This window comes from Peromyscus maniculatus, chromosome 7, assembly GCF_049852395.1.
Source record: "Peromyscus maniculatus bairdii isolate BWxNUB_F1_BW_parent chromosome 7, HU_Pman_BW_mat_3.1, whole genome shotgun sequence".
Classification (NCBI taxonomy): domain Eukaryota; kingdom Metazoa; phylum Chordata; class Mammalia; order Rodentia; family Cricetidae; genus Peromyscus; species Peromyscus maniculatus.
In genome coordinates, this window is record NC_134858.1 from 116,181,851 (window position 1) to 116,201,882 (window position 20,032).

General features: G+C 41.3%; 1 protein-coding gene across 11 annotated transcripts in view; it reads left to right on the forward strand.

Annotated features, from left to right (window-relative positions):
- The window catches only part of Golga4 (golgin A4), an 89,196-nt gene that overhangs the window by 37,710 nt on the left and 31,454 nt on the right, over positions 1-20,032 (forward strand). For 7 of the 11 annotated variants that reach the window (XM_076577315.1, XM_006986745.4, XM_016005274.3 and 4 more), the window contains 6 exons: positions 2,090-2,188; positions 2,713-2,845; positions 4,043-4,227; positions 4,531-4,614; positions 6,791-6,938; positions 16,989-17,167. In XM_076577315.1, coding sequence (XP_076433430.1) covers positions 2,090-2,188; positions 2,713-2,845; positions 4,043-4,227; positions 4,531-4,614; positions 6,791-6,938; positions 16,989-17,167 — 828 coding nt within the window. The remainder of the gene's footprint in view (positions 1-2,089; positions 2,189-2,712; positions 2,846-4,042; positions 4,228-4,530; positions 4,615-6,790; positions 6,939-16,988; positions 17,168-20,032) is intronic. The other 4 variants (XM_076577317.1, XM_076577313.1, XM_076577312.1 and 1 more) reach the window with 1 other exon arrangement.

Here is a 20,032-nt window from a genome sequence, read left to right on the forward strand (position 1 = left end):
GTAGCAGATTGGTAAATTTACAAATGGCAATTGCTAGTATAAGACTGGGAATATAGTTTAGTGGTAGAACAGGATTGTGAATGTAGAGGAAGACACGGAGGGAGAGAAGGAGAGAGAGGGAGGGAGAGAACTTTGTGTCTGTGAGAGGAGGCAGAAGAAGAGAAGAATCTCTCCTTTGAGTGATTGATGTCACCAAGAACAGCCTGTTGTTCCTTAGAGAATTTGTTACCTTTAAATGATACATTGTCTGTATTGCTCATATATGAATTTCTTGTATCACATTATTGTTTCATTTGTATTGAATTCGTGTTTAATTTCTAGTCTCTTTACATTTTGTATAATCCAGTTCTTATTGCTTTATTCTTTAAAACATTCTAAACATGACTTTGAACTAGTTTATTTTTGTTACTTTACCAAGAATGAGCATTGACCCTTACCATACAGATAACGGTAGTCATTCTTCCTTTGTGAGACGTGTCTTGAACTAATACCCGAGAAGAATGACTTCTCCCTTTGAAGTGATGGTGAAGGGGTGGAGCTCGCCCTAGTCTCTCCGAGTCCACGTTGCCACTTTGACCTAGAAGATGGCTGGTGCTGGAAGGGCGGACTGGGAGTGTAGTGAGCAGGGTGGGGGAGGAGTCCCCTGACGATTTTTCAAGTTACAAGTTACAAGCACCTTTGCTTTTCTTGGAGAGACATTAATGGCTTTTTGCTTAATGTATTATTTGTTCGTTTTCTTGCATTTTGAGAATAAATGAAGGTCATTAATTGATTCTGTTTGGGGCAAGAAATTCAGTGTCCAGGTTTTATGCATGTAATGATTAGATAGATGTAGCAATGGAGCGCAGACCTGTTTAAAATCCAGAGAATGTCTGTTAGAGGTGGGCACAAGTTTAGAGGGGTTTATAACGGTATTTATCTAGAGACACAGAATACTTTTTTTTTTTTTTTTGTCCTGCCGCATATCAGTCTGCTAAGGAGTCCCTCACTGAGGGAGCTATCCTCAAGAAAATGGGGCGTGGACCTCTGCTTTATTAATAGATGGGTAAGCACATGTGCCGTTCCTTATTGCTGCCTGTTCACATCTTAAGTGCAAGGGAGACTACAGGGCACCTCAGAACACGATAGTGCGTGAGGCACTGCAGGGACGGGGATAATAAGGCCTGGGATAGTGTCCAAAGAGAGTGCCCAGAGCACATCTGTGAGGGAGGGCTAAATCAAAGCGGGCTGACATAAGTCTCCAGAACCCTGCTGATGGAATTAAAAATCAAGCCTTGGCGATCTGGGCCGTGTTCATAGTTGTAGAAGAGAGAACCCAGACACTAGAGAGCAGTTAGTTAAAGAACTGGGTCATATGCAAGTGTCAACAAAACACCTAAAAGAGAACTTTGAATATTTTAAATTTAGGGAGTTAGTGAGGTAGCAACCCCAGAACAAAAGGGGGATTGGTGTCATATCTAATATATTCCAGATGTTAATCTCTAAGAAAGTGTGATTGAGGGAAAATGGAGAGGGTAGAATGTACTGACGGGATAGATAGACTCAGTAAAAGACAGAGAAGCCTGGAGCTGGGAGGGCATTGTGGTGAGCAGGTTCCTAGATCCAGGAGGCCGTTCTTGTGCCGACTACAGCAGAGATAAACATTGATTTCTGGTTAACAACCTTAAGAAGTAGCATTTGCAGTAATTTCAGGAGCTGGAAGTTTTCTTCCTTGGTGGTCGGCCAGTTAGTTCATCCTCTTGGCTCTGCAGATGGGAGTGCTGTGATTCAGGCGGATGGGGAGGACACTGCTGGCGTTCTGTTTGCAGTGCTCCAGTTTAGTCCCACATTGAATCTCAAGTCTACTTTTTCCCTTGTCCATCACTCTCAATCATTGCAGGGCTTTACAAAAATACTTTTTCTCTGGAGACCTTCATATTGTTTAAGGAACAAAATTATTTACTAATGTCTTCCATTCTGAGGATTCTCTACTTATTCTGTATATGTTATCTTAAGAGCGAGGCAAATCTGTAACGATGATGTTGTAAACTTGAAGTTTGCATCTTTTGTTTTATATTGAAAGCTACCTGTAATACCTTCTGTGTTTTAGGAGCTGCAGATGGACCAGCAAGCAAAGAGACATCTCCAGGAAGAGTTTGATGCTTGTCTGGAGGAGAAAGACCAGTATATCAGCGTTCTCCAGACTCAGGTAAGAGAGCGAGCCAAAGCGTGGAAGCCAGTGCTGGAAAAGCAGGGACTGTAGTCGGGGAGCCGAAGAGTTCCAAATGTGCAGGGAAAGCTTGTTTAACCTACCCTTCTTCCGTCTCCGCACTGTACTAAACTGTTTAGGTGTGGTGTCCCTGCCAACGGTGCATGTGACGAACAGCTGCACTGTGCTTGCTGCTGTAGTGAACGTACTGCTCCCCACTCCTCCCTCTCGCTCCTCTCTCTCTCTCTCTCTTTCTCTTTCTTCTTCTTTTTGTTTTTTTTTTGTTTGTTTGTTTGTTTTTGAGATGGTTTCTTCATGTAGCCCTAGCTGTCTTGGAACTCCCTCTGTAGACTAGGCTGACTTTGAACTCAGGGATCAGCCTGCCTCTGCCCCAAGCACTGGGATTAAAGGTGTGGGTCATCACTGCCCAGGTTCACTCTAGTTCTTAAATTTTTAAATAAAATATTTCTGCCATACTTTTTTTCTGCTACTGATTTTTTTTTTTTTTTTTTTTTTTTTTTTAGGTTTCTCTCCTAAAGCAACGTTTACAAAATGGCCCAATGAGTGTTGGCCTACCTCAGCCACCCACCTCAGTGGAGCTCCAGGCAGAAGTGGATGCTGACAAAGAGAAGATAGAGGATGTTGGGGAGCCAGTGGGTAAGCTTTGTCTTGGTCAGAGCATAACTTAACAATCAGAGGAGAATGTTGAAAGGTCAGGATTTGAGCTGATGGAATAGATTGAGCAGAAGTAAGGTGTCATTGACCCTAATGTTTCTTCAAAAATTTAAGTTAGTTTTTAAAAAAATTTACCTTTTTTTTTTTTTTTAGGAAAAAAATTGATTTAAGACTTGAAAATTGCATAAACTTTAAGAAGACCACATTTTTAAATAATTGAAGTACATAAATTATGTTACACTATTTTAGTTTCTTGAGACAGGGTCTCATGGAACCCAGATCAATCAGGTTGTGATTTTTTTTTTCTGCTGTAGCCACCAGAGTCCTGGCGTACACATTTGCATCTCCACACCTGCCTTAGGGCTTTTTTCTCTTACAAAGAGACTCACAGCAGACTTTGGTCCACTCAGAGAAAGTAAGTTGCCAAGCAGCCAGTCCCCTGAGCTGTGAACTATAAAGAGACTGTAGCTCCTCTGGGTGTGAAGACACACTCCTAAATGTAGGAGGTAAAGCCTGTAGTAACCAGAACTCCTTCCAGGAAGAGACTAGAGTGTGGCTGGAAAGAAGACTTAGGAGTGCTTTCGGGATGGGAACTAGTGGGAGCTTAGGAATGAGCCTCGTAAGTAGGCGAGCTCCAGTGAATGCCAGCATCTGTGCCACTCCAGAGTGAGGTTGGACCACTGATGGAGTTTATACGTGGCATCTCCATGTAAATAGCACACAGTAACCTGAGAGTTGAGTCTGAAGAGGTCTACTTGGCTTACTGGGGTGTCTGTCCCTTCTTGATTTGTCTCAGAATGTAGTTAGGTTTGGGTAGAAGAGAACATTGCAGGGACTGGGCCTGTAGCTCAGTGGTAGAGTGTGTTTAGCTTGCAGAAGGCTAAACACAGCTCCCAGAATCCCTGCCCACCTCTCCTCTAAAAAGCTGAACTGTTGCCAGAGTTCTCTTGTATTCCCTAAATTTTTGTTTTTATTTCATTCTTTTATTTATTTAGTGTCTAAGTTTTCATGTGCCATGACGTGCATGTGGCAGTCAGAGGGTTCTCTCCACCATGTGGGTCTTCCGGGGGATTGAACTCAAGCTTGGTAGCAAGCACCTTCACCCATTGAGCATCTCACTGGCCTGCTCACTTGTGTATTTACCAACTGCCCCTGTTCATGCTGCTTTACCATTTGTAGGAGGTGGAGCTTCCGCTAAAACACTGGAAATGCTTCAGCAAAGAGTGAAACGTCAGGAAAATCTGCTTCAGCGTTGTAAGGAAACAATTCGGTCCCATAAGGAGCAGTGCACACTACTGATCAGTGAAAAGGAGGCACTGCAGGAGCAATTGGATGAAAGGCTGCAGGAGCTAGAAAAGGTCAAGGTGAGAGACCACTGAGTTCTGTCTTGTTTCAGTGCATAAAACCAGATCCACAGGCTCCAGCGTGGCCTGTGCCTCCTCTGGGGAGCCGCCTTCACCCTCCCACCCATAGACAGGGTGGAGAGGGTGTCCTTGTCTGAGCACCCAAGTGCCCTGGGTCTTAAAGCACTTACCATACATTGGAGATTTCCTGTGTACTTCTCCCATTACACTGTAAGGTTTATCTAGACTAGATAAGCTGCATAGAGTTCTCAAATGAGGCAAAACTTTATTAGAGGTGGAAATGAATTTCTAAAACTTTTTTAGGAGCTTCATATGGCTGAGAAGACTAAACTTATCACTCAATTGCGTGATGCAAAGAACTTAATTGAACAGCTTGAACAAGATAAGGTAAAACTCCCAAATTTATGATACTGAGGCTTGTCAGGGGCCCCCAAATTCGCTTAGAGAGCAGTTGTTAGAAGCATTTATATATACACCTGCTTTTCAAAATTTTTGTAGCGGCTTCCATGAAAACTATTTTTAATTTCTAGATTTATGTAGTTTTAGCATTAAGGCTGATTCTCTGATTTCTTAATACCAATTAGCATTCTGTCTTAGAGACAACAGTAATGGTTACAAAGGAAATCTGTTTGCAATACATACCTATTTTTCAGAGAAAAATTATTTAAAGTTAAGATATGCTGAATACAAATGGTTTCAATATTTTCATTCACATTACAGAAGTAGATTGATCATTTGGATGAGTTGCCTGAAAAGTAAAGACGTGATAATATGTATATTAGCATAAAACTTTGTACATGTGGGCTCCAGGGTGCGTAGGTTGCTGGAGGAGTGAGGAAGGGCTGAGCTCACGGTAGGTACCTTGTAGTTAGAGCAGCAGCTGGCACCTTGCACAGACAGCTGGGAGACCCACAGGCGAATGAACAGCTCTGCCCTGCTTCATCCCAGCTTCTCCGGCTCTTTTGTAAAACATCTCCCTGTTCATTTCACTCCGTCCATCATTTTGTTTAATATGCTGGTTCATAACTAGAGTATTTTAACCTAGCTTTGAAACAAAAGTACAACCACTTAATGATCATATCTATCAATTTAACAGTAGTTCATGATACCATCTGCTATCTAGTTATTTTCTTATTATCTCATACATTTTTCTTTTTACAAATCAAGTAAACTTTTATTGTAATTGATAAGATTCTTAAGATTTCTTTTAATCTATAGGTTTAGTTGTCCTTTCTCTCTGTTGTTTTCTTTTCTTTGTGATGTGAGTTTTGGAGACAATGAAGGCCCACTACTTCATTTTCAGTTTTCTTGACTATGCTTTACTTCCTCGGTTATTAACGTTAACATTGGCCATCTGGAAGAGTCATACTCCACAGTAGGGTCAGTAGGCCCTGCAGGTAAGGTCTGAGTACCTTTTCAGGAGACTAGCTGAACTACCCAGATTTTTTGTTTGTCCCAGATGACTGCTTTTATACATGATGATTTGATTCTTCCCACACATTGATCTTTATTTCTGTAGAGATTCTCCACAGAGGGAAGACAAATCTCGAGCAATGTGGAAGGAAGGTGGGGCCTTCCTTGCAGTAGTCAGGGGTAGTGATGGGAGGGAGTCACGGGAGAAAAGAGAACTAGGCATAGCTGGGCACAGCGGGGCTCTAGCCTTGCTCTACCCAGCTGTGGCAGCAGCAACCCTAATAGTGTACCAGGCTTTTTCTTTTAGGCCACCAACCAGCTTCCATATAATGACACAGAGACTTTGTATCAGTTATGAATGCTCGGCCTAGCTTAGGTTTATTTCTGGCTAGCTTTTTTAACTTAAATGAACCTGTTTCTCTTTATCTACCTTTTGCCTCAGGGCTTTTTACCTTTCTTTCTGTATGTCTTACTTTCCTGCTTCCTCCAGTGTCTGCCTGGCGGCTGCCTGGTTTCTGACCTCAGGCGTGTCCCTCTCTTTCTTCCTTGTTCTCGTCTTCTCTCCTATTTATTTTCTGCCTGCCAGACTGGCCTGTCCCTCTCTTGCCTAGCTATTGGCTGTTCAACTCTTTATTAGACCGTCAGGTGCCTTAGGCAGGCAAGGTGAAACAGATGCAACACATCCTTACATCATTAAACAAATGCAGCATAAACAAATGTTACACATCTTTGCCTAGTTAAAGTAATATTCCGCAAAAACATAGTGTCTGCGGTTATTTGTGTGTGAAACCACAGATGTTAACTGTGGTTTATTCTGTCCCCAAGTCACATTTTTGTTTATTACTATTTATTAAGATGGGAATTACCACATCTGTAGCAAGATTGTAAAATAAATCTTGAACTGAAATGTGGTGCTTAAGGGACTAAGCTTACTGTTAAATATTTCCATATTGAAACACCTGGTCTGCTAAGGCACAGAGTGAAAACACAGACTTGAGTTTGTGAGCTGCTGGGAAGATTCTTCCACTGTCCTTAGTAAGAAATGCTTGTTCTGCCTCTCACATCATTTGAGCTCTGCTGTGTGGTGGTGATGCAAATGTTAGGTTATGTTGTGTTATACAAATGCTTTAGAATCTGCACTTCTGTTCAGGGAATGGTAATAACAGAGACAAAGCGGCAGATGCATGAGACCCTGGAACTGAAAGAAGAAGAAATTGCTCAGCTTCGTAGTCGTATCAAACAAATGACTACCCAAGGAGAGGAATTGCAGGAACAGAAAGAAAAGTCTGAAAGAGCTGGTAAGAACACAGGGCTTATATTTTATATCATCTCACAAAGTCGCAAAGTATTTTAACAGATGAGTTAATTGTTGACATAGATGCTTAAGTGTAGTGACTCCTTATAAGACAGTAAAGTGCTTGTTAGAGAAGGCCTAATGAAATATTAGTGTCTATCCATTACAGAAAGTGTTTGTTGACTTGTTACCTTAGAGTATTAAAATTCAGGCTTAAGGAACTTACCAGTCATCACAGCATGGGGCTTATTTAAAATAACTGCTTCTTTATAGGTGGTACAAGGTAAAAACAGAAAGCATACAGTATGTATCTGCTTCCACTGGTTCCAACAAGCAGTTCAGTATTAAACATATTAGCTGAATAGAATACAGGCCAGAGTAGAATTCATCACATGTAGTACTGAGTCGTGCTAAGAAAGGAGAAGAGAGTGAGCAGGTCAAGACAGGCCTCAGTTAGTGAGCCGAGTGGAACTACAGAGAGGCGGGCCGCATACGTGTCAGTCACTCCACGATTGTGAGTAGGCAGAGGAGTGCGTGGGCATCGGCTGGAAACCATGTCTGCTGAAGTGGGAAACAAAGTCGAAATTTGAAGGAGCTGGCTGTTGGGATCTTCAAGGTGAGTAGCTGCATTTGAACCTCTGTATAGGACAAGAGGAAGCAGTACAGGTGAACACAGTTTGATGGGAGCTCACGTTGTATGCGGGAAGGAAGTGAAGTTAGAGCAGAGTAGGAAGTTCAGGTCTGAGGAAGAGAACACTTTGGCTGCCTAGGGTGGTGGCTCGGGGGAGGAGGGAAGGGGAGAGGAGCAGAAGAGAAGTTAGGATCTCAGATGGTCAAACATTTCAGTCTAAAGAGAATGCGGAACAGTAAGGGGTTCTCAATTAGGAAATTGGGGCTTGGTTATTAGAATGTTTGTTTAAGAGATTTCCCAGTGGAATTGACTTGTGGAGTAAGCATGTGGAGGTAAGAAGTTGGAGCATCTTTTAAGGGTCATTCGCCTCAGGTCGCAGCCTGTGGTTAAATCTGTGGAGGGACTGTACAGGTTACAATAGCTTTTGTGGTGAGGCTCAAAGCCACTTCAGTCTTCATTGCTGCTGGTGTTTGTTTACATTTCTACAGTAGTGGTTACGTGTAGTACAAGGTGCGTGTTAGCGCTACTACGGCAGGAGTTATGTTTGATAGCAAGGCTCCGCTGTTTTACTTATACCTACATTTAATCCTTATAGTCTGTCAAACAAGACTATTGTTCTCACTTTACAAATAGGAAAACCTAAGACTAATTTGTCTCCATTTATGCACAGAAAGTAAATGTGTAGTCAGGGTTTTAACTCAAGCACTGTGGCTTCAGAGTATATGTTGAGAGGTCTTGAGTTTGACTGATAGAAATAAATGAGAAGAAAGAAGTTACTCCAGGATGTCACAAGAACTGTGAGTAGTTAGGTTTTAGGAGAGTACAATAGATGTTTCATGAAGTGAGGGTGGTGGATGAAGTTTTATAAAGGTCTTTGAATTTGATGAGGATTTGATTTCTAGGACACACTTTTGAGAAATGGTCTTAGAAAACACATTGTAAGGTACCAACAAGGGAAATGGAGCCACATGGGAGAAATAGTTGGTTAATACCATCTGTACTTGTAAATGCATCTCTGTCTTCTTTGTGTTGTTTTATGGCATGATTTGGAGATTTTAGTTGATGAACTTGTTCTCATTAAACCTAAGAAAATTCTCTGTCGGGGGTAATAGCTCCTTGAAGAGTATAAGCTCCTAAAACACAAGTGTTGTAAGATACCGCAGACAGGTTTGCCTTCAGTGAACAGGGAGAGGCCTCTCTGCAGCCCCAGTGTGTAGGAGCCCATGCACAGCACATAGTGTATATATCCCAGCTCCTGCCGTCAGGCCTTCCTGCCCTAGATCTTGGTATTAACCACAGAGCTAGTCCAGAAGAAATGATGGTCAGGAATTGAAGTTTTCTTAATGAGTTGCACTTTGTGGTGAATATTAAGTTAAGAAGTGTAAATGGGTAAATAAATAAGCAGCCAATTAATGAATATCAAAATTCCCCTGAAAACTTTCAGTCAGATCTTAATGGTACAGTTTTCCTTCCTTGTTTCTCTAAAGCACGACTGACAGATGTATTTTCTCTTTAGATGTAGGTAGGAGAGGTGACTCAATGGTGAAGAGTGTGTACTGCTCCTGCAGAGACCTGAGTTTTGTTTCCAGAACCCATGTTGGGCATCTTACAACTGTCTAATCCAGTTTCAGGGGTTCCTACTTTTGGGGGTGCTAGAGATTGATCTTAGAATTTCATGCAAGCCAGATGTGTATCCTGCCACTGAGCAGCAGCCTCACTCCCAGAACTATGCTTTTGTAAATATGTTACCATCGGTAGGCTGAAAACCTTTCTGTTCATGTCAATATCAGAAGAGTGCAAATTAACAAATACTGAAGAAGAGAATAGAGGTTTAAATTATTTATGGGTCCATTAATTTTGGAAAGCATCTAGACAACATAGTTTACATGTTTGTTTGTAATCCTAACTATTGAGTGCTGTGGTAGACATCTGTAAGTAGTCTGATTCCACAAATCTATCATGAGAACTAGTTCTGTCCACGACCTGCACCTCAGCCCATGGCCTTAGTTGAGAAGCGCTGTCTGAACAAAACTGGTCCTTAGTTCCCAGCGTAAAGCATAGATACCAGTCAGAAGAAAGCTCTAGATGAGTGCTAGCCACAGGAAACAGCCAGTGTCCAGTAAGAAGAGCTTCCATGAGAAACAAATGAACACCATCCAGCCTTTGTAGACTTCATTTGCTCTGTTAAACATCTCTGTCTTCTGTCTTTTGAGTAAGAAGTCCCTGGACACATAAAGGAAACAGTAACATCATTGCAGCTGGCTGTTGGTATTTTAGAATCAGATGTGTCCACCTAAAATTGTTACCAAAGAAAAGAAACTATCCTGATGCATTTTCCAGTGTAAGGAGTTTAACTGTGATAGTACTTGTGGATGTGTGACTGTGGATAGGCAACTGGCTCTGTTGACTCTTTCTTTCTGGGTATCAGCACTGACTAAAGAATGGTCTCAGTTGCTTTTCTTGGGCCCAGTTCATCACACTGCTTCTTACATGCTTTTATACAAACGAGTGCTGCCACATGTTCGAGAGCAGAGTCCAGGTTGGTCTCTGATTTAGAAAGAATAATTCTGTTTCAAATACTAAAGCATGAGCCAGGGACACACTGAGTGAATAAAAGCACTTGCCACAGAAACCTGAGAAATGCAGTTCAGATCCCCCAGAATCAAAGCAGAAGCTAGGCACTCATATCCCAGTGTACAAGAGACAGAGATGAGATCCCAGGGGTAAGCTGGCTAGCTGGACTAACTGCAGTTAGCAAACCCCAGACTCAGTGTAAGACCCTGCCTCAGTAAAGAAAGTGGATGGGAATTGAGGAACATTTGATGCCATCTTCAGGATTCAATACAAACGTTTACATACACCCACATACATGTGTGTGCCCAAATACATGAGTGCACACACAGCACATATACATGTGTAAAATTACTAAGCCATGAGTGTAACGATGTGCTTCCACCAGGACACTACAGTTTACGTCTAGCACTTCAATGTCTCCTGGGAAGGCTGGGTGCAGTGCTGAGGTCTCACACTACAGCACTCTTGCTTTATTCAAAATCAATACACCTGTGGTGCTGTGAGCACTGTGCAACAACTGTGATTGCATACCTTTCTAGATGTCACCTAAGAGGACGCCAAGATGAGTTAGCATCCAGTAACCTGATTGAAAGTGTGGAGAAATGTAATTATTTAGCTTTAGACATGCCACCGTATTTAGATGCTAGGAAATATTGAGAATTGTCTTGGAAAGTATATCCTTATCAATGTAGAAAGTTAATGTGACCAGCTTAACACTGAATCCTGAGAGGTGTGTGTGTGTGTGTGTGTGTGTGTGTGTGTGTGTGTGTGTGTGTGTGTGTGTGTAATAAGGTAAGAGATGGAGTGAATGGCTAGTTATTAATGAACTATATATAGGAAGAGTAAAAGTATTGAAAATAAAAGTATATCATTGAGTATACTTTATTTAACTCTTTATATAATCCATAGTTTTATATTATAATAGTATTGCACATTTAACTTTGTAAGTTTTATGCCATCATTTAGCACAATATTGGGAATCCTTGTATATATAGTTAACATGTTTGAATGGTTTGCATCATAGTGCATGTACATCATTTCCTTGGTTACTATTCCTCTGTTGATAACTAGTAGCTTGTTAAACTTTTGCTCTTGAAAATACTGTCACTCAACTATAATACAGGATTAATTTGTATCTTTGATGATTTTTCTTCTCTCATGAATTTTTTACCAATGAAGCTTGTCTTTTTTTGTTAGTTACTGTTAGGTGATTCAAATGTAGCTATTGCAAAAAAAAAAAAAAAAACCATAAATCCTAGCATTAACTCTCTTCCCAAGTGAAAGGAAATAAGATGGCTCAGATGGTGGTGTGCTTGCCGCACTAGAGTGGTGAGGAGTTCAGATCTCAGATGGTGGTGTGCTTGCCGCACTAGAGTGGTGAGGAGTTCAGATCTCAGATGGTGGTGTGCTTGCCACACCAGAGTGGTGAGGAGTTCAGATCTCGAGCACCCGGAGAAGCAGCTGACCAGGTGGTATGCACTTGTTAATCCCAGTGCTGGGAGGTGGAGACAGGCTGACCTGGTGGTATGCACTTGTTAATCCCAGTGCTGGGAGGTGGAGACAGGCCACTCTCTGGGGCTTGTTTGCCAACCACTTCGACCTGCTTGATGGGCCCCTGGCTCCTGTTAGAGACCCTGTTTCCAAGAAGCAAGGTGAACGGCTTCTGAGGAACAAAACCTGAGATTGATCTCTGGCTTCTACATGTATATGCAGAAACTCTCCCTCCCTCCCTCCCTCCCTCCCTCCCTCCCTCCCTCCCTCCCTCCCTCCCTCTTTCTCCCTCCCTCCTACAATCATGCAAATGTGTAAAATATTTCGAATGGACTAGGAAGTTTCTCAGAGTGCACTAACTTTCATAAGCCTTTTTGTCACGCCCCATCTTTGCTGAATTTATGTGTTTTAAATGATTGGCTGCATGTAAAAACTTGGGTTAAGTCATAACATTCTTTGCTTTGTTACTGTCATGTGTTTCCTTTTGTATAGTGCAGCCTGATAAGCCAGACAGAAGTAGAAAATGTACATTTGAAGTCTGGGGAGCCTTCGAAATACCTGTGTCTTTAATGTGTCAGTTTTATGCATATGCAACCAACCCTAACCACTGTTTATAAGTGCTGTGTTAGCTGTTGATGCTTAGGTAAAAGTTTCCTTGAGTCTCGAGTCTCAAATCTCACTGAACATCTTATTTTTGTGCATCCACACATGCCAATAAGTGAATCCGGTGCCTTTCCCAAGCCTTGTATGAACAGGACTGGGGTAAGGCTGGCTTTCTTTCTGTTTTTTCTTATCATGGGTACTTAGAATGAGCCTTTAAAAGAAAATCCGATGTTTCTCAGGCAAAAATAAATAAATAAATAAATATAAAAATATGAATTAAAGTAAACTTTATGCTATGTTTAAAGTTATTTATATTTATAATTAAATGAGTATCTGTTAACAGGACTTATTGTTTTAATGGGTTTATTTATTCATAGGTTTTTATTTATGTCCCAGACACAATCATTATTGCTGGAAAGCCTCAACATCTGGAAGAACAAATTTGTGGCTAATCAGTTAATTTACTTAGCTTTGCTTTGGCGTGATATTTCTCAGGATTAGAGACGTTTTGAGGTAGTGTTAAAAACATGACACATTGGATAGATCTGCAGGTGGTTGAAAGTCAGGCACAGTGATTAGAACAAGAAGCACTACTTGCTTCTGCCACTGGGTGGTGGTAGTCTATATTTTCATAGTTTCTTTTACATAAACCATAGCAGTCTTCAAGCTTTTTAATTCCAGAAAGGGACCTCTTTATACACTTCAAAATCAGGGCAGTTCCAGGGATGCTGTACTCCTGTTGGTAATGCTAGTAACTTAAACTGAAAAAAAATTTAAGGTTTTCACTTATTTTTAAAATAAAAATATATGCCTATCTCTTGTTCTCAGATTTTTTATGAAATATAACTACTTTATAAAATACAATCTAGTGTGTGTTTATGTATTGTGTTACTGGCATAATGGAACACAGCTGGATTTCTGTGCCTCTTCTAGTCTGCAGTCAGTCTGTTGAGAGGTAATGCATTAAGAAGCCCGCTTCATACAGACAGACAGCTATCTGAAAAGGAGAGCGCCTCCTAGGTCCTCCAAAGGTCTTGCCACTGGCCACTGCTGCTCTGGGTGTGCTGTGCTGTCTGTACATAGGGCTGTTGATTGGGTGGGGGTGATAGAAGTCTTGGTGCTTTCAGTACTGATTTGCATCCTGTTCACTCTGTAGTTTTTTCCTCCCCAGGAATAAAGACAGAGAGGCCAGCTTACTCATTTTGATATCGTTAGCCAGTGTCTTAGGGTCAACAGTTAATCTAGAGGTCGTCATCTTTGTTTACTTCCTGAAGTGTGAGAGAACTGGTCCTTTGAGCTGTCTACGGAGTGCTCTCTAGGATGGGAGCAAAACAGTGACACTCTGGAGCTCCAGAACTCTGCCATTTGCTTTAGTGATGGATTAGGATGCTCCAGGGAGGAGAAGGAAAGGCTGTGGGCTGTTGAAAACAGTGGTTTCTTTGGGTGTTTGTTTTTATTTCCTTCGTCTACTTGGTCAGCTGTCTTTGTGAAGGTATTTTCTGTGTTGCTCCCTAACATACAGTTGGCATGTGGTAAACATTTAGTCAGAATTTGATGAGTAAGTGATGAGATTATTGAACTGTAGGTAGCCAGTCCTGCTCACATAACTCCTGTAGTACATAGGTATCCATTTTTATAATCTCATAGACAGGATAAATCTTATCTGAAGTGGAAAGTGAAGAGTTTGCAATAACATCACAGCCCTGCCTCTCATTCAGCTCAGAGAGGATTGTGCAGCCATATTTAGTTGGTTACATTTTTGCCTAGTAAGTTTTGAAAGTATATTCAGTGTTATTTTTTTGCTTTCTTTTTTAAAATAAAAATTGCCTGAGGTACATTGGATTTTGTTTTGGAAGAACACAGTGTGTGTTTCCAATACCGCAGCTGTGTGTGCTTCGCCTTCCCGCCCTGTGTGCCTTGACTGTGGTTTTCTACACTCCTGCATGTTAGTGAAGATGACTCGTCAGCCGTGGCTCATGCACGCTTTTTGTCTCACTCGCTTATCCTTTGTTGTAGCTAAAAATAAATGACATAGGCATCAGAACATACTTGTGTAGACTTTCATTGAAATTCTAGCCTACTTTCACTTAGGAAAGCATTGGGAACTTACTTCTACATTATTGTAGGATATGGCTACCGCTTTACTATGTTTGGTGTGTGCAGGCTCCCACAGGTCTGGTTCCTCAGTAAACTCCCATTACCTCCTGTTTAAACATTGAAATGGGCTCCACTGTTGGAAGCAGAGTTCCTGTGAAAAAGTGGTTTTCATTGTGGTATAGTGTAGAATCCATGGTAGGTTTGAATATGTCTTATCTGTTTATTATATGTGGAGATTTGAAATTTATTTTAATGTTTTGGAAAGAATGCTTAGTATTTCTTTAAAGCAGGGAGGAGATAGCAGGCAGGGAGTTTTGTGTCTGTCAGCACATGGCACAGTCGGTTGTGCCAAGACCTGGAAGCCTCCTATGGGTAACTGGTTCAGAAATCCTGGTTAGGAGAGAGATTTCTACTCAACTGAGCTTGGTCAGTATCGGCACCTTAAGATTTCAAAATCCTGCAAAGCAAGGGTTATTTCTCCCTTTTTAAAGTTCTCCCATGGAGTCCATGTGTTAAAGTTGATTTACCATCTCATGGGAAGATTGGGCTTCCGCCATTACTGCACTGGACTGAGGATATTAGATTAGAAGATTACAAAACATTATTTCTAGTTGTGAAATCATTTTGTTCTCTGATGTAACAGGAGAGTAAATTTAAGTGAAGAATCATGGAATCAGTCTATTCTCCTGTCATCATTTCATCTAAATTCTGAGTGAGTGTCAGAGCATCTTTAGGTTCTCAGAGTTAGCTTAAGAGAGTCTGTGATGTAGACTAGAAGATTGATGTGGATGGTTTCATGAGGAGCAGTAGCGGAAATGTGCTGGTGACTTCTGCAGCCATTCCTGTTCCACCCTCTTCCCCCAGCCGTCATCTTCAGTACAAACTACCAGGTGAGCTCTGAAAGAATCTCCCATGCGCAGGCTGAGTTTTAAGAGAGGGAACTAATGATTTGGGAGTAGCAATAGCTAACTTGCTATGTGCCTGATGCTAGAATTAACAGTGAAAACACAGCTAATAAAGCAAAGATACTGTTTTTCTTAAATAGTTTACTTCTCAGCATTCTCGTGTCTTAAGAATTATCCTGGTGTTTCCAGACAAATTTATAATTAGACTAAGACTCTTGAAAAATGATTTCAGCCAATGTCTTATTCCTTTGAAATACAGAACTTATTGAGCCTCAGTTTTATACTTTAAGTATGCAAGATGAATAAATTGAGTAGACTTGCATTTTATATCAAAGACTTGTTAGTTGTCAGAAAGATTAACTTTTCAGTGCTGTTGAATTCAGCCATACGCCTTCTGTACATAATGCTATTTACTATTAAATTGCTTTAGAATAGGTGTTTGTGCTCAGGTATTCCTTTGCCTAAACTGTTGTCTGAAACCAACCTGGGGTCAGTAAAAGGCCTTCTTTTTACTATGATACTTTAAATTGAAGCCCCCATATTTCTTAAACAACTTAGTTGTACAAGATACATTACATATGTTGGTGAACTGTCTCCTGTGGACTGTTTTTTGATGGGATTGAATCTTGACCACTGAGTGTGTAGTGGGAAGTCTCAGGACTTCTGTAAGGGCTAAAAGAAACAATCTAGGACCATAGCAATGGGATTTTCACAGGGTGTTTGTTTATAATGTGTACATGGATCTGCACATATATACACACACGTGCATATACATTCACACACATATATATCCACAGGTATGCACACATGCATACACTTTGGTACCTATCACCCAGCTGTTGTACCCATTGTATGACTTGGTTGGATGCTGGATGAGTGATTTTGCACCCTTAGAGCCTTATAAGTCTACATGGCCTGAACTTATCTTCCCTATGAGCTGTTAGTAGAGCCTTTCTATATACCATTGAATTAGGTAGTTTTCTTTCTAATCAGCTGAAAACAGCCCTAATTTGGAACTCAGGCATGTAGTAAGTTTCATTTCAAAAGTACATTGTTTAAGTATACGATTTACCCAGTAAATGTTTTTAAAAAGAAACCAAACCCCTGCTCTTTTTTTATTATGGTTAAAAAGTCTGAGAATAAGATTTGCCAAAGAACTATTTTTCCATTCTTAAAAATGTCCTAGTGAGCCAGGCATAGTGGCACTTGCCTGTAACCCCAGCACTCAGGAAGAGGAAGCAGGAGGATTGCAGTTCGAATCCAGCCGGGCTACATAGTGAGACCCTGACTCAAAAAACAAAAAAGAGAAAGAGTCCTAGTGAGTACACATTGACATTACCCAACTGTTGATGATAGAGAAACTAAGAACTGTAGAGCAAATGGAAGCAATTAAAATTCATAGTACAGAATAGTGATCTGACCTGTTTCTTGAATTTGTTAGCCATAGCATGCTTGGTGGGGAGAGCAGGGAAATGTTAGTGATTTAATATATTTTCAGAGTCTGAGCTTAGGCTCACATAAGCAGCCGTACCATTCTAATCCAGAACTCAACAACAAACATCGATTTTAGTGACGGGACACTTGGTTAAAGCTTTGTTGAACAGCTCAGAAGTATCTCTTGACTTAGACCAGTGCTGCATCTTCTAGCCTGTCCTGCTACAGCTGCTCTTAGATCCTGTAAGTTGATTGTGAAACACCTGAGGTCAGTGGTAATATTTCTTGAGATACTTGTTTCCTGCTGTTTTTATTATAGCTTTCGAGGAACTCGAAAAAGCCTTGAGTACAGCCCAAAAATCGGAAGAAGCACAGAGAAGAATGAAGGCAGAGATGGACGAACAGATAAAGGCTGTTGAGAGAGCAAGCGAGGAGGAGCGCCTCCGTCTTCAGCACGAACTGAGTCGGGTGAGGCAGGAGGCTGTCAGCATGATGAAAGTAAGGATGCCTGGTCAGAATGGCTCTGTCCGATGCTTATCCCCAAGTCTTTGACTGTAAGAAAGAGTCAGTTTGTAGTTTAGACCCTGAGCGTTTATTCAGTGATGGTCAGGATGCAGTGAGAGAGCACTTTGGTAGAGAGAGGTTCCTATTTAGACAGGTCTCTGGGTCCTCAGAGCACTGCCTCTCTCCATCTGCAGTGTTCCTTATTGGCTCCCTGATCTGAGGCTCCGTGAAGGTGGATTGCTTAACTGCTTCAGTGCATATCCTCAGAACTCAGTCAGAAAGATGCTCAGCTAATATGTGTGAATTGAACGGAACTTGGGAGTATAAGACTAAGGTTGGGTATTTAAATGTATTAACGGGTAATTACTGGTTTATTGGGTTTTTATGCACTGGTGGGGATTGAACCTTTGGCTTCACATATTGTTTATCACTGAGTTATAATCCCAGCCCCTGAAAAGATAGTCATCAATGTTCTCATTACTCTTAAAAATACAGATATTTTCAAAATGAGTAATCTTTATAAAAAGTTGTCTTTTTAGAACTTAAAAAGTCATTGCATTTGTGTGTGTGTGTGAATAAGTCCCACAGCATGTGTGTGGAGGTCAGTACAAATTGAGAGAGTTGGTTCTCTCCTTCTACCATGTGGGCTCTACAGATTGAGTTCCGGTCAGGAAACTTAGGGGCAGGTGCCTTTTACCCCTGAGCCATCTTTCAGGCCCAACAGTTGTGGGGGTTTGTTGTTTTCTTTTTTTTTTTTTTTTCTTTTTAGGATTTCTCTAAGTAGCTCTGGCTGTCCTGGAACTCGCTTTGGAGACCAGGCTGGCCTTGAATTCACAGAGATCCACCTGCCTCTGCCTCCCAAGTGAGTGTTGGGATTAAAGGTGTGCGCTACTACCACCCAGTTTATAAAGTTGCCTTTAAGAAGAAGGAGTCAGGCTGAACTGATCACTAGGTGAGAGTGCTTGCTCTCCAGGCATGAGGGCCTGAGTCTGAATCACCAGCTCGCAGGTGGAAACTGGGCATGGCTGTAGATTGGTAGATTCTGAGAGGTGGCGGGCCAGCATAGTTGTGAACTGCAGACTTCAAGTTTCTGACTCAATGAGAGGCCTTGTCTCCAAGGCAGTAAGTTATAGAATGAGAGAGGAATTCTCCCAATGTCCTCCTCTGGCCTCCACATGTGTGCATGTGGGCAGCCACACTCCACACTTACATGTAAGCATCACACAACAAGCAAAAGAAAGAGTAATTTTGAAAATCCCATAGGTTTCCAGTTTTTCCAGCCAACTAAACATGTAAATACAGTGCCTGTTCCCTGTCCCATCTCCCTTTTCTTCATTTCAGACTTGCCTTCATTATTTCTCCATTTTATACCATTCATTTATTGATTCCTTATTTCCATTCTTGGTGTTTGATTATGGCCACTAAAATGATAAATCAAAAAATTGCATTTCTGAATCACGAGGCTTGGATTTAAAACTGAAGAGCTACAACAGGTATTTTACAATGACCTGGATATAGAGCATGGAAAAATTAAATAATTTTTACACATTTACTCTCTTCTGTGGGACTATAAAAACATCTCAAAAAGTATCAATTAATTATGATCTATTACTGGATATACAAGGCCTTGGCCCAAACTGTCTGACTGTATTTTAATTTTTTTTCTTTAGTAGGGAAAAGCAAAAAGGGGAGTTATTTTATTTAATGTTGCCTCATTGGGATGAGAGACCAAGAGGTTCGGTGACCCCTCTTCCATCTGGGGATGTAGGCTTAGGGAGAGCCAGAGCTGCTCATGCAGTCCTGTCCAGCATTGACTGTCTTCGTCTCGGTCCCAGTTTCTCCTGCTGGACAGTCTGTCTTAATGCAAAACTCTTTCCCAGAGACAGTAAACCCTCTGTCTGGCCCAGTGTGAGATTCTTAGAGGAATTCCAATATATTTTCATTTTTAAGTGGTCATGTGATGTGATAAGTGTTAATATTAGTATGGAATCTAACAACAGTAATATTTTATGAATTACTTTGAAGATAATGACATGACTATATGACAGAAGTCAAAAGATGAGGCTGGGGAGATGGCTCAGTAAAGTTTTTGTTGGGCAGATATGAGCCCTTTGTTTGGATCCCAGCACCCAAGGAGAAAGCCAAGTGCAGCTGTGCATGCCTGCAATCCTGAGGCTGGACAGCAGAGATACGGGGTCCCTGTGGCAGAGCGGCCAGATAGTTCAGTTGTGTCAATAAGGTGTAGAGCAGTTGAGGAAGACACTGGACATGGACCTCCACATGTATATAAACACATTTGCATGCACATTAATAACACATAGCTGCAATTAAAAGATAAGAAGTATACAATGAGGGCTGGAGATGCAGCCCTGATGGTGAGTACTTGCCCAGCATACACAAAGCCCTGGGCTTGCTCTCCAGCACATAACACTGGGTATCTGCCTTTCAGTTTTTCCAGAAAGAACAAGTTTTCTTTTTAAATATGCTTACAGAGAAGGTCCCTACATTTGGTTTCTCGCTGTTGCCTCGTGCCCTTTAGGGTCAGAACTGTCTATATTGATAGCTGATCATGGTGCCATTTATTTTAAAGGCTGCTCAAGATCCCGTCATATAAAGTTCTCATACTTGAGTCAGTCTCCCCCTGATGGGTGTTAGATTCCCAGGGTTTGCTGTTGCTGATTGATTATATGGACTGGCTCTCTTGTCTCTGTCTCTGTCTCTGTCTCTGTCTCTCTCTGTCTCTCTGTCTCTCTCTCTGTCTCTCTCTCTCTGTCTCTCTCTCTGTCTCTCTCTCTCTCTCTCTCTCTCTCTCTCTCTCTGTCTCTCTCTCTCTTTCTCTTTCTCTTTCTCTTTCTCTCA